Genomic DNA, 15,590 nt, shown 5'->3' with positions numbered 1-15,590 from the left:
CCCGAAATCCAATAAAGAGCTGGACAGAGCCACTAACGTTAGCCTAAACTCTGGTAACTTCCAGGACACAGTGGGGAAATATTACACGGTGGATGTTCTAGGGCTGGGAGATATGGCTAAAAGTGTTATCAAGATAAAAAAATATGTATCACTCGTTATCGATAATTATCACGATAAATGTCAAATCTTTATTTCTTTAAAGGTTTAAAGGCTGATTTTTGTTCCTGTGTGAAAGTTAAACACACCGGACGGTTAATTGTGGTTCTGAACTGTTCTTCATGGTCAGAACAAACACTTGATGCCAAACTATGGATCACTTAACAAATCTGCGGCAGAACATTAAAATAATCATGATAATATATTTTTTCAACAAATATGCATGAGTAAAATTAAGTAAAATCTGTTTTTTTAAGTCCCTTTTCCTCAAGAAAAACAAATATCATAATGGAAAGATTAGGGGCTTATTTGTTTTGTGTTTCAAATTAATTTAATCAAACATTTATTGAACATTTTGTTATATTGTTATCGAGGAAAGTTATATCGTGATAATCATGATTATTGTTTTATTGCCCAGCTCTAAGATATTCTAATCGTGAGAACAGAGTTTCTTTTTTACTTAACATGTAACTACACAAACTAATACAGGTAGTTAATGATACTCTACTTCTCGGCTTTGTAATGTAATGTGGTAAGCTAATTAACTGTACATGCAAACGATTTCAGCACACAGTTTAATCTATTTATTGCACTTTATTTGTTGTTTGTAATTGCTAAAACAAGAAACCAGCCTTAAAACTCTTTAAAAGCAGAGAAACATTATTATTATTACAGCCACGTGTAATTTATACCACTTAAACATGTAGCTCGAGAAAAGGCCGGACAGGTTTGCTGTGCCTAGTTACTGTGCTAAGCTACGATTGGACAATCACTGTTTCGGGGAGGGGTTTATGAAACAATTATATTGGTCACAATTTTATTCTATATCATAATAAAATAAGAGCCTTCTCACCTCTAAACTCATGTTCTCCATGTTGCAGCTCCTCCTCTTCCTCCACGCTGGGCTGCAGGGGCTGTCTGCTGGGAGCCATGCCAACCTCTGGTGCAGTGGGATTCTGGGTAAATACGCCTTTGTGTGCCAGACCAGTTTCTTCTTCTTCCTCCTCCCTCTCTGTGTCTTCATCCTCTGTCTCATCTGCAGCCACAAACCAGAGGTTAATCAAAAGCAGCAGACGCCCTTCATTTTTTCTGATGTAACGCTCTGTGTAATGTTAACTCTTAAAGGTTCAATGTGTAATATTTAGGAGGACATATTAACAGAAATGCAATATACTATAAGATCCATACCCATGTTCTCAGTGTTGTATAAAGACCTTACATAATGAACAGTTATGTTTTTATTACCTTAGAATGAGACATTTCTACCTACATACACCGCAGGTCCTCTTACATGGAAGTCACCATGTTGCGGCACCATGTTTCTACTGTAACCGAAACGGGCATACAGCGCTACAGAGCTTGTTTTGTCACTACGTTGAATAAGTCTGGTTCATTAGAAGTAAGAAAAGAAGTGAAATTTGGACATTTGGCTGAGGTAGGCAGTTTATTTCAGAAGCATTTTTGTTATATTTATTGAAATACTCTTTACATAACCACAGCAATCAATAATTCAAATGCTCTGGCACAAAAATAAAAACAATATCCTGTATCAGTGGCTGTCACCGGACTGTAATATGACCTACCTGCCTACCTGTCTAACTCCACGCACTCTGCCCGTGCACTATTGCACATGAAAATGTGTTTTGAGGCCTCAAAGGAGGGGGTGGGAGTTTTTCGGTTGGATACTTTCAAAATCTTGCAGTCTCTTGCTAGTTTTTCCCACGTTGCCTACCCAAGCTTTAATTAATCTAAATATAACAGCAATGAATGTAAGTTTTTGCTTAAGAGTTAATTTACAGTCCCTAGCCATGCCAGTCAGTCACTGCTGATTTGAATCATTTCATTTAGCTCAGTTTAAAGATTTGTAGTCACAGACTCGCATCAACTTTCAAATGCAGTTCAGCATCATACAACGGTAGGTGGACGCATCACCCTTCAAATTAACTGCAGTACGTACAAATCAATGTTGAAATTAACTTCAATGTGTATAACAGGAAGTATTACACATCACCCTTCAAATGACCTGCAGTACTACAATGTGAAGTGAATGAATCACTGTTGAAATTAACTTTAGAAAGTACAACAGGATGTGAACGTGTCACCTTTCACACAACCTGATTCAGCTCTAATATCATAGAAGACTATTATTTGCAACGAGGTATCTGATTATGTTGTGTTTCTGTGGCTTTTCGGAGTCTTTCAATAAGCTTTTAACGAGGAAGTAACAAAGCAAAGTCAACAGATGTTTTCATCTGGTGTACCTTTTGTATAACTTCCCAGCAGCCCAAAGTCTGTGCCTGTGTCAGTCTCGGGGGTGGCGGTTCCTACAGCGTCTCCACCAGCAGCAGCAGCAGCAGTTGAAGTAGCAGTAGACGTAGTGCTAGTTGTAGTGATGGAGGAGTGGAGGACTCCATAGCCACTGGAATTACCATCTTCCTCCCCTTCTGCCTCCCACAGGTCTCTTTCTCTAGGGCCCACCTGTTTAGTAGACATCAAGTTAGAGGAAGACTTTAGTATCAAACGTGTCAGTTCCACAAGGATTGGAGGAGGTTGAGTTCCCCTCACGTCTCAGAATCCTTTTCTTTTCTGAAATCATTTATAAACATATTTATGAATATATACTGTATAGTTTGTGTTAAAAGATATAAATATAACGTTATCTCAGTCTCACTTCTACATCAATTAAAACTGAAAATAATTTTCAGCATTAGCGAATGAAAGATTCACCAATTCAACCAAATTTCTCAGTTTTTTCTTAGACTTCGGAAGGAAGTTTATTGTAATGTGTTATTATAACTTATTTTAAGTTTACTTTATATAATACTTTATTATGCCCTATATATACACATATATATATCATATACAGAAGCTGGGGGGATATATATATATAAAATATCCCCCCAGCTTCTGAAACCAAACCCTCACCCTCTATAATAGTAGACGTAATAGCAGTAAGTCAGAGTTTTTGTAGTACTGATTGTTCTAGTTTTGATATTGCAGGTAGAAATAGAGGTAATAAAGGTAATAGTAACAGTAATGGTTGTTATATTGTATTTTTTATGGTGTAAGTAGTAGCACTATTATTACTTGTGGAACTACAGTATAGTGGTAGAAGTACTCGTGATAATCACTGCAATAAAGCCGATAATGGCACACGTAGTAACAAAATGACCGTGTTATCCATATTAACATGAAAAGACTCAAAGACCGGAATGTCTTTGAGTCTCTGAATGTCATTAAGTTGTAAATAGAAGTTGTAAGAAAAATACGTGAGAAACAGCCGTTATCAGCATCTTCAGTGCTGTCAGTTAATCCCATTTCCCCCGTCTATATGGGCCAAAGAGACACCACTAATCACATAAAGCAGTTAAAGACTAATTAAACTATAAAGTGCAAGGTTAGTGGGTGAGCCCTAGATTATCTGATTTACTGTGATCCAATTAAAGTCAAACTGCAGCTGATTATTTCTCTTGTGTTATGCTGCCTTCAAACTTCAACACAGCAGTGATCCACCTAGCTGCAAACTCATGGAAACTTCTCCAGCTCTTCACACTCAGACTCGATCAGCAAAGATTAATTTAAGCTAAGATTACTTCTAATGGGAGTTTAGCAAAGCTGGGTTTAAAATGGGTAAGTCCAGATTTAAAATTAAGCAGAGCTTTGTTGCACAATAAAAAACTAAATCTCTGTTCAGTAAATCCAACTGTATTTATGTAAATCAAAGTAGAATTTCATCCATATGGGGATGCTTGCTGCCTCAAATTAAAATAAATTAATTGAATTTGCGTTGGTATGATGTGTCGTTCACTTGAAGGAACTGACACGTTTAAAGAGGGGTTTAAATGTGATCTTTCTTACTTATAAGATAGCTTTAATATTTGGTGTAACATCACTTAAAGTTAAACCATGACTTAATCTAGCCTTAGTGATTGGCTGAAGGAAAACTTGAAGCGTATTTACATTACATCTGAAGGCTGCCCAGCAAACATTTCAATATGGTGACGACTGTACAGTTTTGCTCAGCGGATTCCAGCTGTGACTCGATTATTCAGTGGAAAACTCTTTAAAACAACTATTTAATGAGACCGGGGCTTGGTTGGGTGTAATTTTTGTGATTTCTCAGATAATGGTGACATCTGCCAGTTCTGTGACGTTATTGGAGTACTTCTATCTTTCCCACTTTTTTGTAAGGGTTGTTTACATTTTTCTGCAGAAGAGACTGTTAAACTACACAATTACTGCTAAAATATCTGACACTAAGTAATAATATAATTATATTTACAGTAATAAATCCACATCAAGGCATCTTTTACTCTTCTCACCTCCAGGACCGGGGATGCACGATGCTCCTGTGCCCCAGAATCCTGCACCTCGGCTGGAGGGAAGATGCTGGGCTGCTTGGAGCTGGAGGGATGGAAAGATGGACTGTAGCCTGTGTGACACAAAGAGACATGTCAGAAACATGTGTGTACACTTTTCATAAATAAACCACTTGTCAGCCATTCATCTTTCAACGGTTGACATGAGGTCTTGACAGCGTGCTTGTAAGGATACACAGTAGTTGAATGTTAACGTTAAGTAGTAGATGCTCATTGAGCTTTGAATAAGATATAAAGGCAAATTAGATACATTCTCACTTCTGTGTTTTCTTTCATAATAAAAGAAAATCTACTTAAGAGTTGTAGCTTGAGAGGAGTAAACTTAGTTAACCTGAACAAACTGTTATGAGGCTAATGAGGCAAATTAAGCAACCAAATCTTTATTTCATTTTGCCTCTGGCCTCTACTGGCACAGTTAGCTAGCATTTACACTTAAACAGAGACGGTAAATTGGTTTCCTACCAAAAACAGCACACACATTACACACTGAATTCTACTGAAGGCCACGTTGCATGTTAGTAAACGGAGACGATGCAAACCTTAAGCTCTGTGAGTTTGTACTGTGGCACTGCAAACATATTTTCTAATTAGTACTCAACACAATGTACAGCTGAGGCTGATGGGAATGTCATTTTTTGTAGGTATTTGGTCATTAAGTGTTGGACAAACTGAAATTTTGACCTGATGACAGCGCTAGATGAAAAGTCAGAGGATCACCAAAGTCCTTAAAAATGGCCCTCATGACCGCCATGACAAATTTCATAGCTCAATAGAGATATTTCAGTCTAGACCAAGGTGGTTAAGTGACAATAGAGTAAGTACCGGCAGTGCAATCGGTTCAATACACAGAGGCCCAGCAAATTACAAGGGCCCACGACGGACAGGGACAATTATCACGTGGAGCTTGATCAGATGCCGTCCTCCATTCATTTATACTGTGTTGGAATAATACGTTGCTGTGCTTTTTTAAGTTGCTATTTGTTCTGTGGTTATTGACATACTGTGTCAGCTACTTTGTGTTGATTTGTTACTGCAGGCTGGCTAAAGCTATTTTGGTATTTTGATAGTCGGAGACAGCAGGTTTGAGTCCAGGGCAGGCTGTAAGATTTGCGTTTGGCACTTTAGCTGCTGTCCATGGTGCTGATCAAAGGCTGCAGGTTTGCAATTGCATGGAATCGTTGTGTGTCTGTACGCCCAAGAAAAATCTTTGCACTGGAGCCAATCACAATTAAAATGAGCAACCAATATAACCGTCCCTGGAGCCAGTGGGCCAAAAATGAAAACATTATTCTTTAGTTGCTATCCAGCAGCCGATTGCATCTTCACAGGTATTTTGGTGATCACACAGATGTCTGTCTGCCCAGAATCAATTTTTGTCTGATGCACAATTAACTTTAAACCCGATATCTCCAGACTGTGCCGGCCACTTCCACAGACTGCTAAAGCTAGCACAGCAGACGTAATGTTTGAGCAGCAAAGAAGAACAGCTTGGTGGAGCAGCACAGTCTGTGGCAATATTTGATTTAAACTTTGGTTTTACCCCAAGCAAACATTTAATTACTTTGGGCAGACTGGAGATATCTGTGGGATCTGCGGGTAAAGTCCCTCCCGGCTGTAAGTACAGAGTCTGAGGTCACAAATTGGGCTAATATGGCTTCCTCGGGGTGTATAGCAAGATATCAACGGCCTCTTTTAAATTGGATCTGTAGGGAAGAGTATTTCTACCAACCAATCAGAGCATCCAGATCTGGAGTTGTATGGTTGGCCTCTAAGGCATCCAATACTTTGACATCATGGTCGTCTGTTCCTCCTTCCCTCTCTTCTTCCTCTTCTCTTACATCTCCCCCTCTCCTCTCTCTGTCCTCCCCTGTGTCTCTCTCCCACTCATCCTCTCCCCCTCTTCTCTCTCTGTCCTCTGCTCCCTCCTCTCCTCTGTCTCTGTCCTCCATGTCCGTTCCATAGAAGCCAGAGGCCTCCAGGGAGGTGTCTCCGGCTCCTGGCCCACGGAAGGGCTCCTTCTGTGGGTCAATAGAATCTGGGTTTCCCCTGTAGCTTTCTGCGTCCTGGGGAACCACCAGATGAACCATACGCTGAAATAAGAAAGAGAATTGGTCAGACGGTCTGATTGATTGAGCTAAAAAATAAATCATTATTTTTACTCGACTGAATACCAAATCACAGAATTTAACTACTACTATATACTTAATGTTGCAATGTTAATAGCACCTAATTTACAGCAGTGAAATATTTTATCATCCATTCTAATTTCAGGGGTTTGAATTCCTCTCTATAAAATTTTCAGTAGGTAATTTTATGGCGCATAAATTCAAAAACTTGATTTTTTTAAAATTGAAATTCAGTTAGTCCAATTTGTCAGATTCTGATATTGTAATTCAAAAAAGCAAGTAAACAAATGGGATTAATCCATAATCTTCAAATTCAGACTAAAATCTGAGATGAGAGATTCAAATTTGAACAGCTACCAAGGACAATCAATCGATGATCCAAGTGTCCAATCTGCCTAAAGTACAAGAGAAAGACGTATCCTTGGCAGCTGGGATGTTTAAGTTTGAGTTTTTCAGTTCATCAAATGTGGCTCTGCTTTATGTGGCTGAATAGATGCAGATTCAGCAGCCAAGAAATATTCATGTTAGCGATTGTCGTTGGCCACGTTGTTCTTTTCCCTTATAATATTTTTTCCCTGAACATATATTGCTCAGTTACCCAGAATGACATAGCAGTGACATATTATTTAAAAACAAAATTGAGATCTACCAAATCACTTACAGTTCTGAAATGTTTTTATATAGCGATGAGGGTCAAGGGGTCCTGTTTTCTCTGTTGCAAGTCTAAATGTGAAAATCGTCTGGCCAATCTGGCACCCCTGCACACATGGGGCTCCTAGGCTGCAGCCTGTGTGTTTATCCACGGCAAAATTTACCAAACTGCAACATCGCACCATCAACTCATGCCCTATGCTTTGTTTTTCTGGGAGTCCTTGTAATGTAATGTTTGTCTTATTGTTTGTTTTGTCACACGTATCTCTTTTAAATCACGTCTTTTGTCTGGCTTCATCAAAAAATTCAATATTCAGTAGAGGTTTAATTTCATAATTATGTTTTCAGTTGCTTTAAGATTTAAAGATTTTAATTATTACGGCTATCGCTTTTTTCCACATACAGACTCATACAGATGCAGGAATTTACCCACAGAGCTTTTTGCAAACACATTTATTTGACATTTAGTCACTAGTATGCTGTAATATTAACCCTGTAGTTTATTGCACATCAGCTTAAACTCATCCTCACCTCCATCTCATCTTCCACATCTAGGTTTTCATCCACAGCAGGACGGGTCTTGGTTACATCCTGACTGGCAGATGATGGAGGGTTTAACTGAGAGGAGTTAACGGAGTCCATCTTGGCCTGGGAACGGGATGTTTCATGTATCTCTGGCCAGCCCATGTCATGAACCAAATGAGGCTGGGCTCGCACTAACTCATGGACTGTTTGGCGTTTGGTTCTGACTAATTCCTGGATGAAGTCTGGCTGAACTGGGGCATCATCTTGGAATACACGAGCAACGGGAGGATTGAGGGGTATGAGGCGCTGGGACGAACCCAATCTGAAGCCATCACAGCCGGCCAGAAGAGCTACAGGAAAGAGAGGGGGAAAGAACACCACAGTGTCTTATTACATTGATAAATCTGTCATTCTGGTGGAATTTTATTGATCCCCCCCCGAGGAAATTATATCGTCAGCAGAGGTTTTAGGATTCAAAAGGGTAAAGAACATAAGAACAAATAAATAAAATAAAATCTAATACAGGCAATATACGGTGGGAATGATAATATATGAAGCAAAAACAAAAACAAACTATTTTTATCATTCAATGTGCCTGCAATTATAAAAAGAAAATCTCAAAAACTGCATGAATGCCAGTGGTATACATAATAGTAACAGGTAACACTTTACTTTAACCCCATATTTACCGTTTATAAGCAGTATGTAAACATTTAATACAGGGTTTATATCACACTATAATGTCGTTGTAAGTAGATATAAATGTTTATTATTACTTGAAATAAGTGAAGACAGAAATGACAGGAGGCTGATGTCTGAAGTTTTATTTATGATGTCTGTTTTCATTATTTCCTTTGAAACAGTTCATACAAATGATAAGAGGCTGAAAAACTGAAGAAAGTTTCTTACAGGCAGTGTCGGTGTATAATGTATAAATCACTTTAACTTATTATTATTATTATAGATTCAGTGCGGCTTTTGTTTAGTCACCCAGCAGTATACTTCAAAGAACAACAGTCCTGGAAAATAATAGCAATAAGAGCACTTTGCTTTTCTGCATTATACATCAAGTGTTTTTATTTCCCCTGCTGCCCTTGGAAAGGCGTGAAGTGGCAACGAGCTCTTTTCCCTTCAGTTTCTAATCGGTTAATTCACTCATTCTTGCATTCACTGATACATCAGTGGCTTCATGAACGTTTAGTACTCATGCTCAGGAGAGTAGGGTAGGGGTTAACCCTAACCCTTTATCCATTCATCACAGCAGTCGCTATTCATTCGCTCACTCACTCGCTCGCTCGCTCATCGATCTATTTGTCCATCCATCCAACACTAATCCCCATCGCTCGGCATAGAGGCCCTCACCACAGTCAGTCTTCCTCATGTATCCCATAGTGCTCTCTGTCTGGGACTACAGATGGCCGTCTGACCTCAGAGGCGGATTGAGCAGATTACGATATCATATCCAACATGTCTCAAACACGTCTGCAGCATGTTAAGCTCTCCAACCCGTCACCACAAAGCCTGACAGTCTTAGATGACACAGCTACACCAGTTCCTTCCTGCTGCCTGAATTATTTCCAAAAAGAAGGAAACTGTGAGTTCAGGAGCTTCTGTTTAACTTGTGTTTGAGAAGTCAAGAAGCTCCTAAAAGGTTTTATAAGGAATAATTAATGAGCAACACAAAGAGTTTTACAGCCATGTCAGCAGCTCTGAGAGGCTTTGGCACAGCGGTGCTTTGTGCTAAATGCTAATGTCAAAATACTACATGCTGATGTTTACCATGTTCGCCATCTTAGTCGGGCGTGTTAGCATGCACTACACAGTGCGCTAGAGGAAAACTCAGGGCAACACCAAACTCATCAGGATTCATCCTCTGTGAAACGTGAATGTCTTTGCACAACATTTTGTGAGAATCCATGAGGTAGATGTTGAGGTATTTCTCCGGATACATGAAAACCTTGACCTGCAGTTGGCGCTAGTGTCACACTTTGGGGTTATTGATGTTTGGAGTTTGCTGTTGTTATTTTACTAATCCCTTAGTCTTGTGTCTTGGTGTGTTACTTCCTGTCTTAGTTGTCTTGTCTCTGAGTTCTGTGTCCCTTATGTAATTTGTTCATGAATATTCCCCAGCGTTCCTGCCGGTGTCTCATGTATATCTCATGTTTCCCTCATGGATTTTGGATTTATACTCTGTTCTACGTTGTCGATTCTTTTAAAAAAGCAATTTAAGACTCTGCTAATCAAGCAGACTTTTAGTTTGACGAGGGTTTTATGGTTGTCTGATCTATGTTTCCATTTGTATTTAAATCTTCTTATGCATTGTATTTCACCTTGTTGTATTGTGTCGCATTTTACTGTAAAGTACTTTGCAATTTTTATCTGTGAAAGGTGCTATATAAATAAACTTTACTTACTTACTTGGAATTACTTGGAACCAACTTGGATTCACCTTGCTTTGTTTTTGGACTCATTTCAACTCCACTTGTCTTTGGATCTATAGGCTACCGTTTCAGGATATATGTTGCTGCAACTTGGACTGCCTTCTTCACCATCACCGTAAGTCTCACCATTCGTCTCAATAAACATCACTAATTTTACCTTTTCAGTGTAAGTGTCTTCGTTTGGGCCTGAAACCTCTGTTTCCCCGTGTCAGCACCTTGGCTGAGCATAACAGCTAGAGGAAAACTCAGGGGAGTCACAGGGCTTCTGGACTGGTGATAGACTTCTTGTAATTACTTTGTGCCGCTGTTACAGCTGTGCCCAAGACATTCAGCGGGATGTCATTATTTTGTTCATTAGATTTGTTATTAAATGGATGGTTGGGGGTTTTTAGGTGGCTAAAACACATGCCGGTACAACTCTCTGTTTCTCCAAACTGAGGACACGCTGACAGTTATTTACTGCAGGTAATACACTGACTGTAGATAAGTTCCTCATACAGCCCCACTTCAAAAATCTACAACAAAAACATCAGGTCACAATGCTGATTATATCTGAACAATGAAATCAGGCTAGACTTTTAGTTCACCTTCTAAAAAGTGCTTAGTATAAAAACCAGAGGCCCATAAAATGTCCTGCTAGCCCCACTGCTCTCTGCAGATGACAGAAGAAGAGATAAGGGATCCATCACCCAGAGGAGTAGTGCTGTGGCTGTTTTTAATTCATTTCTCCTAAGTCAGCAGCACTGTGCTGATGTAACTGCACGTTAAAGTAGTGCGTTTCCAACAATCCAAGGTCTAAGAACGCCTAACGATGAATAAAGTTTGTTTATTATAGGAATATCATAGATAATGAGCCAGATACAAACACTAAAAGATGCATAGACGGACCTCTCATTGATTTTTGAGTATTTGACTGAAGAGCAGGCAGGGAGAAGACAATGTTGGGACCTGCTGTGTCCATTAAAGAGGGTTTAAAAAATGGCTGTTTGTGCTGACGTAGCTTTCGCCTTAGTCTCTATTTTTAAAGTGTCCTAATGTGACGTTACTGTCCCATTTACCCAAGATCGTATAGTTCAACTAATAGAAGTGAAAAATCACTGCATAAATCAATATTTCTATATTTACAATGAGCTCATTGTTTTGGTTTTTAGGCCCACAAATGTACTGTTTTATTTTCTCTCTCACCGCTCCCATCAACGTTGTTTTTTGGCCACAGCAGGCAGCTGTTTTCAGCACTGTACACGACCTGCTCAGCACCAAACAACAGACGGACAAATTCAGCGACTAGCTGGTGAACATAGTGGAGCATTTAGCTGCTAAAGAACCAGATATTTACCTCACGAGCTGGTGGAGAACAAGAGCTTTGTTACTAAACTATGTAAGCTGAATTAAAGCAGACGTTATATTTATATATTTAATTATCAACACATCACATGAAATAACTAAACAATGAATTAAGTCTGTATTGTACATCAAGTACTGTACTTATTTCCATTTTGTGCTACTTTATACTTCTACTCTACTACAATTATTTTGATAACTTTAGTTACTAGTTACTTTGCAGATTCCGATTATTAATACAAAATACAATCAGCTATTAATTATGATGAATTATTATGGATTAGGCTGCCCAGCAGTTTATAAGTAGTTAAAATTATCTCTGCTTTTACAAGCTGCAAAATGCATAAATCATTATCATCCAATAATAAATATATATATATATTTTAATGCTGGCAATTAATTAAGAAGCATTTTTTGTTGTATCTCTTGAAATTCTCTTTACATCCTGACAGCTATCAATAAATCAAATGCTCTGACTCAAGTTTCTCCAACATTGCCTACCCCAGCTTTAATCTGAAATGGACCATTCTGCATAATGTCTACTTTTACTTTTGTAGCTAATAATGATGTACTTTTACTTAAACATTTGAATGTAAACTGTACTACCTTGACTTAAGTACCAAGTTGACTACTTCTTCCACTGCTGACTCTGACGTTGTCCAAACACTATTAAACACACCTCCCTCATGCTGCACATCCTAGTTTCACCACTACACAGTGACCTTGAAATTTTTGTCTACAAAGGCATTTTTGCAGCACAATTACTTCAGAAAAAAGTCCATCCAGAGTCCATCCAGAAGGAGGGACGTGATCAGCTGAGTTAGCCTTATCAGCCTAACACAGATAAGCTCCGTGCGGAGCTCAAAGAGGCGGCCACAGGGGGATGTGAGCAGGTGCTGGAGGGGAGATATCCTCCTAAATTCATCAAACCACATTGAACCTGAGATTACAGATGCAGAAAGAAGAATCCTTCCTTGGCAAAAAAAATTGATTTTGGCTGGGAACCCAAAGTACACAGCGAAAAGAGAAAGCTGGTAGTCAATACGCAGAGAACACACTAAACTACACACAGCTTGGTTCATGTTAACCATTCAGCTGGCAAAAACATTGCAGTAATCTAGAGGTTGTGCTCTAATTTATGACGTAAAACATGACATTACAGAAGCTACTCTAATGCTAATATGGCATACTAATTGTAATGGCTAATTGTAATGTTAAGAAGAAGCTAACTTGCTGAACATTACATACTATTAGTGAGCATGCTGGCGTTATCATGCTATCATGCTAAATATTGATAGCTATAGCCATTAGCAGGTTGCCAGTTTTAGGCCTTTAGACTGAGAGGACACCAAAGTCTTGATCTGTGTTTGGAGATTTTAGCTATGAGAGTGATTACAAGTGGTGGGCTGTTTAAGGCTGATTGTATCTGAGTGTGTATCTTTTAAATACGGCAATCAAGTTAAATTAAAATTAAATATAGGGATTTAGTGTTTCCCCTCCCTAAAATATTAAATTAATATTAAACATGCGGAGAATTGTTTAAAGCAGGTAGATCATTATTTGCATGGAGATAAAAATGTACAGAAAATATTACTTTACATTTTTGGCTTCTGTTCCAACAACTTTTAAGTGTTATCGTGTTTATAAGATGAGTCACTTCACATTTGTTAATAATAATAACTTTTGTTTTCTACATTTTACGTGTTCCTAGTATGACACTTAAATGCATCCCAACACTGAAGCAAGACGAAGTAGCAACTGTGTTCACACGACTTAAACCACTTGAAGGTCTAGCATGTTGTTTAAAGCTTGTTTTATGTAGTTTCATTATGTGTTTCTGCATGTCCATGTTTGGTGCATTATGTGCTTAAGCTGTTTTATGACAGAATAAAACCATGCTTTGACTTCTAATGTCAAAAATATTGACACCACTATTTCCATGTGAAGGCAGCTTTTGTTTCCTGCAGTACTTTATAAGCCTCGTACATGGGGCTGGGGCTGTGGTTAGGGACGTAGCTAATTAAAAAGGGAGGTTGTAAATTTCCATAAACACCGCAGAATGCCTTCAGTTTCAGCTCACATGGCCAATAAAATCTGATGCTACAGCTGCAGTTTTGCCCCTGTCGTTTCGAGCTTTAGTTTCATCTTCAGTATGTTAGAGAGGAGGGGTATTGCCCCTGAAGCCCCCTCTCTCCGTGCTTTAACACCCCTCAAATCAGCTTATCGGTGGCTGGGACCCTCCCCCAAATCCCCTTCACCCCGACTGAGAGCTCGCCATCCCCTTCCTCACCCTCCTCTCCTTCCTAATCAAGCAGAGAAACAGTGTTTTATCATCGGGATCGAGAACAGGCAACATTTTGTTTCCACTTCCAAGACCGATATACTAAAGTGTATCATGAAAACGTCGGTGTAGCTTCACAGACACACAGCTGAGACTCCATAATTCACCAGAAAGAGCTTCAGAGGAAACTGCACCATCAAAGACCCACAAAAACAACCACTGAAACTGACAGAGCTCCATATGTGGACAGATTCTCTGCTGCTGCTGCTGCTGCTGATCTGTAATCATCATTAGAGCTGAAACAATTCATCCGTTAGTCAGTCACAGAAGGTTAATCAGCATCTATTTTGATGACTGATTTGTGATTTTAGTTTTTCGTTATTCGCTGGTTTGAGATTGTCATGATGATTTGATGCTTTTCTTTGTAACATATGATGATAAACTGAACATATTTGGCTTTTTGACTGATGTTTGAATAAAACAAACAATCTGAATGCAACATTTTGATTATTTTCTGACATTTCTTTAAGACAAAACGATTAATCGCTTGAGAAAATAACAGGTAGATTATTTGATAATAAAATAAAAGGCTACTTGTCAGCTGCAGCCCTCATTTTGATAACTGACTCAACATTTTAGTTATTTATGGGGGGGGGGGGGGGGGGGGGGGGGGGGGGGTCACTGGTTCCAGCTTTTGCTGCTTGTCCCTGTTTAATATCAATGATTGTTGGTCGGAAACAAAACATTTAAAGACATCATCTTTTCAGTTTTTTAAAATTGCAGAACATGCCGATGACTTTGAAAGTAATCACTCACATGAAGTGTTGTTTTGGTTCATCATCACATAGCCTAATCAATAAATAAAAAAATATATATATAATTATTACTGTCCATGACACTGCAAAACTGCTGATAGCCTTGAGTATTTTCAATTAAAACTAATTTATGTGATGAAGACTATTCATCTTCATGCGACGCTGGTGTGTGTGTGTGTGTGTGTGAGTGAGAGAGTGTGTGCCAGACACTGCAGTGTGTGTCTGCTGATTTAAGTGCAGTGCGCGCCTCCCACACACCGCCAGCGCGTGCATCCACTTTGCAGAATTTAACCTGAATGGTTCATTAAAAACAGGCTGCTGGTCGCTCCCTCATTCTCAGCATCATTAGTACTAATACCATCATTAATACTGCAACACGGCACATCACAGGAAGGTAAAACGTGCGTGTGGTGCTCTGTAGTGAGTTTACACTGACTGTGATGTTTTTCAAAGTCTCCTAAGATTTATCTGGTGGATGTTTTCGACTTGACGTGAAATACGTGCATCCTGTAAAATATCAGCTCACTACAGCTGCGGGTTCACGGCTAGTTGAAAAAAACAGATGGGGATATATATATAAAACAGACTCACCAATCAGTGTGATGAGGAGCGGGCCCTGCATGTCTGCTGCAGTGCTCAACATCCCTCCTCCGGTGTGAATGGACAGATCACGCAGGTTTCAGCCGCAGATGCTCTCTGGATGTAAACGGAGGCCGTCAGGAAAACGCCGTGCTCATGGCTGGCTGTTCTGTCTGCGTGCGGGCTCTCTGACTACCTGTCTGCGGGGTCGGTGCGGAGAGAGAGGCTGTGCGTGCGGACAGAGCTGTGGTCAGACCGGGATCTGCTCTGCTGCACCACCACGACGCTGCGTGTCC

The 15,590-nt window shown here is 39.4% G+C and overlaps 1 protein-coding gene across 3 annotated transcripts in view; it reads right to left on the bottom strand.

Annotated features, from left to right (window-relative positions):
* Positions 1–15,590, bottom strand: part of podxl2 (podocalyxin-like 2) — a 26,667-nt gene extending 11,077 nt beyond the window's left edge. For all 3 annotated transcript variants that reach the window (XM_046028642.1, XM_046028643.1, XM_046028646.1), the window contains exons 1-6: positions 15,307–15,590; positions 7,844–8,187; positions 6,265–6,625; positions 4,479–4,588; positions 2,418–2,634; positions 1,010–1,192 (exon numbers count right to left, since the gene is read on the bottom strand). In XM_046028642.1, coding sequence (XP_045884598.1) covers positions 1,010–1,192; positions 2,418–2,634; positions 4,479–4,588; positions 6,265–6,625; positions 7,844–8,187; positions 15,307–15,358 — 1,267 coding nt within the window. In that variant the 5' untranslated portion in view covers positions 15,359–15,590. The remainder of the gene's footprint in view (positions 1–1,009; positions 1,193–2,417; positions 2,635–4,478; positions 4,589–6,264; positions 6,626–7,843; positions 8,188–15,306) is intronic.

Source organism: Micropterus dolomieu, linkage group LG18 (genome assembly GCF_021292245.1).
Source record: "Micropterus dolomieu isolate WLL.071019.BEF.003 ecotype Adirondacks linkage group LG18, ASM2129224v1, whole genome shotgun sequence".
NCBI classification, from domain to species: Eukaryota; Metazoa; Chordata; class Actinopteri; order Centrarchiformes; family Centrarchidae; genus Micropterus; species Micropterus dolomieu.
The sequence above is the reverse complement of the archived record's forward strand: the minus strand, read 5'-3'. Positions and strand labels throughout refer to the sequence as shown.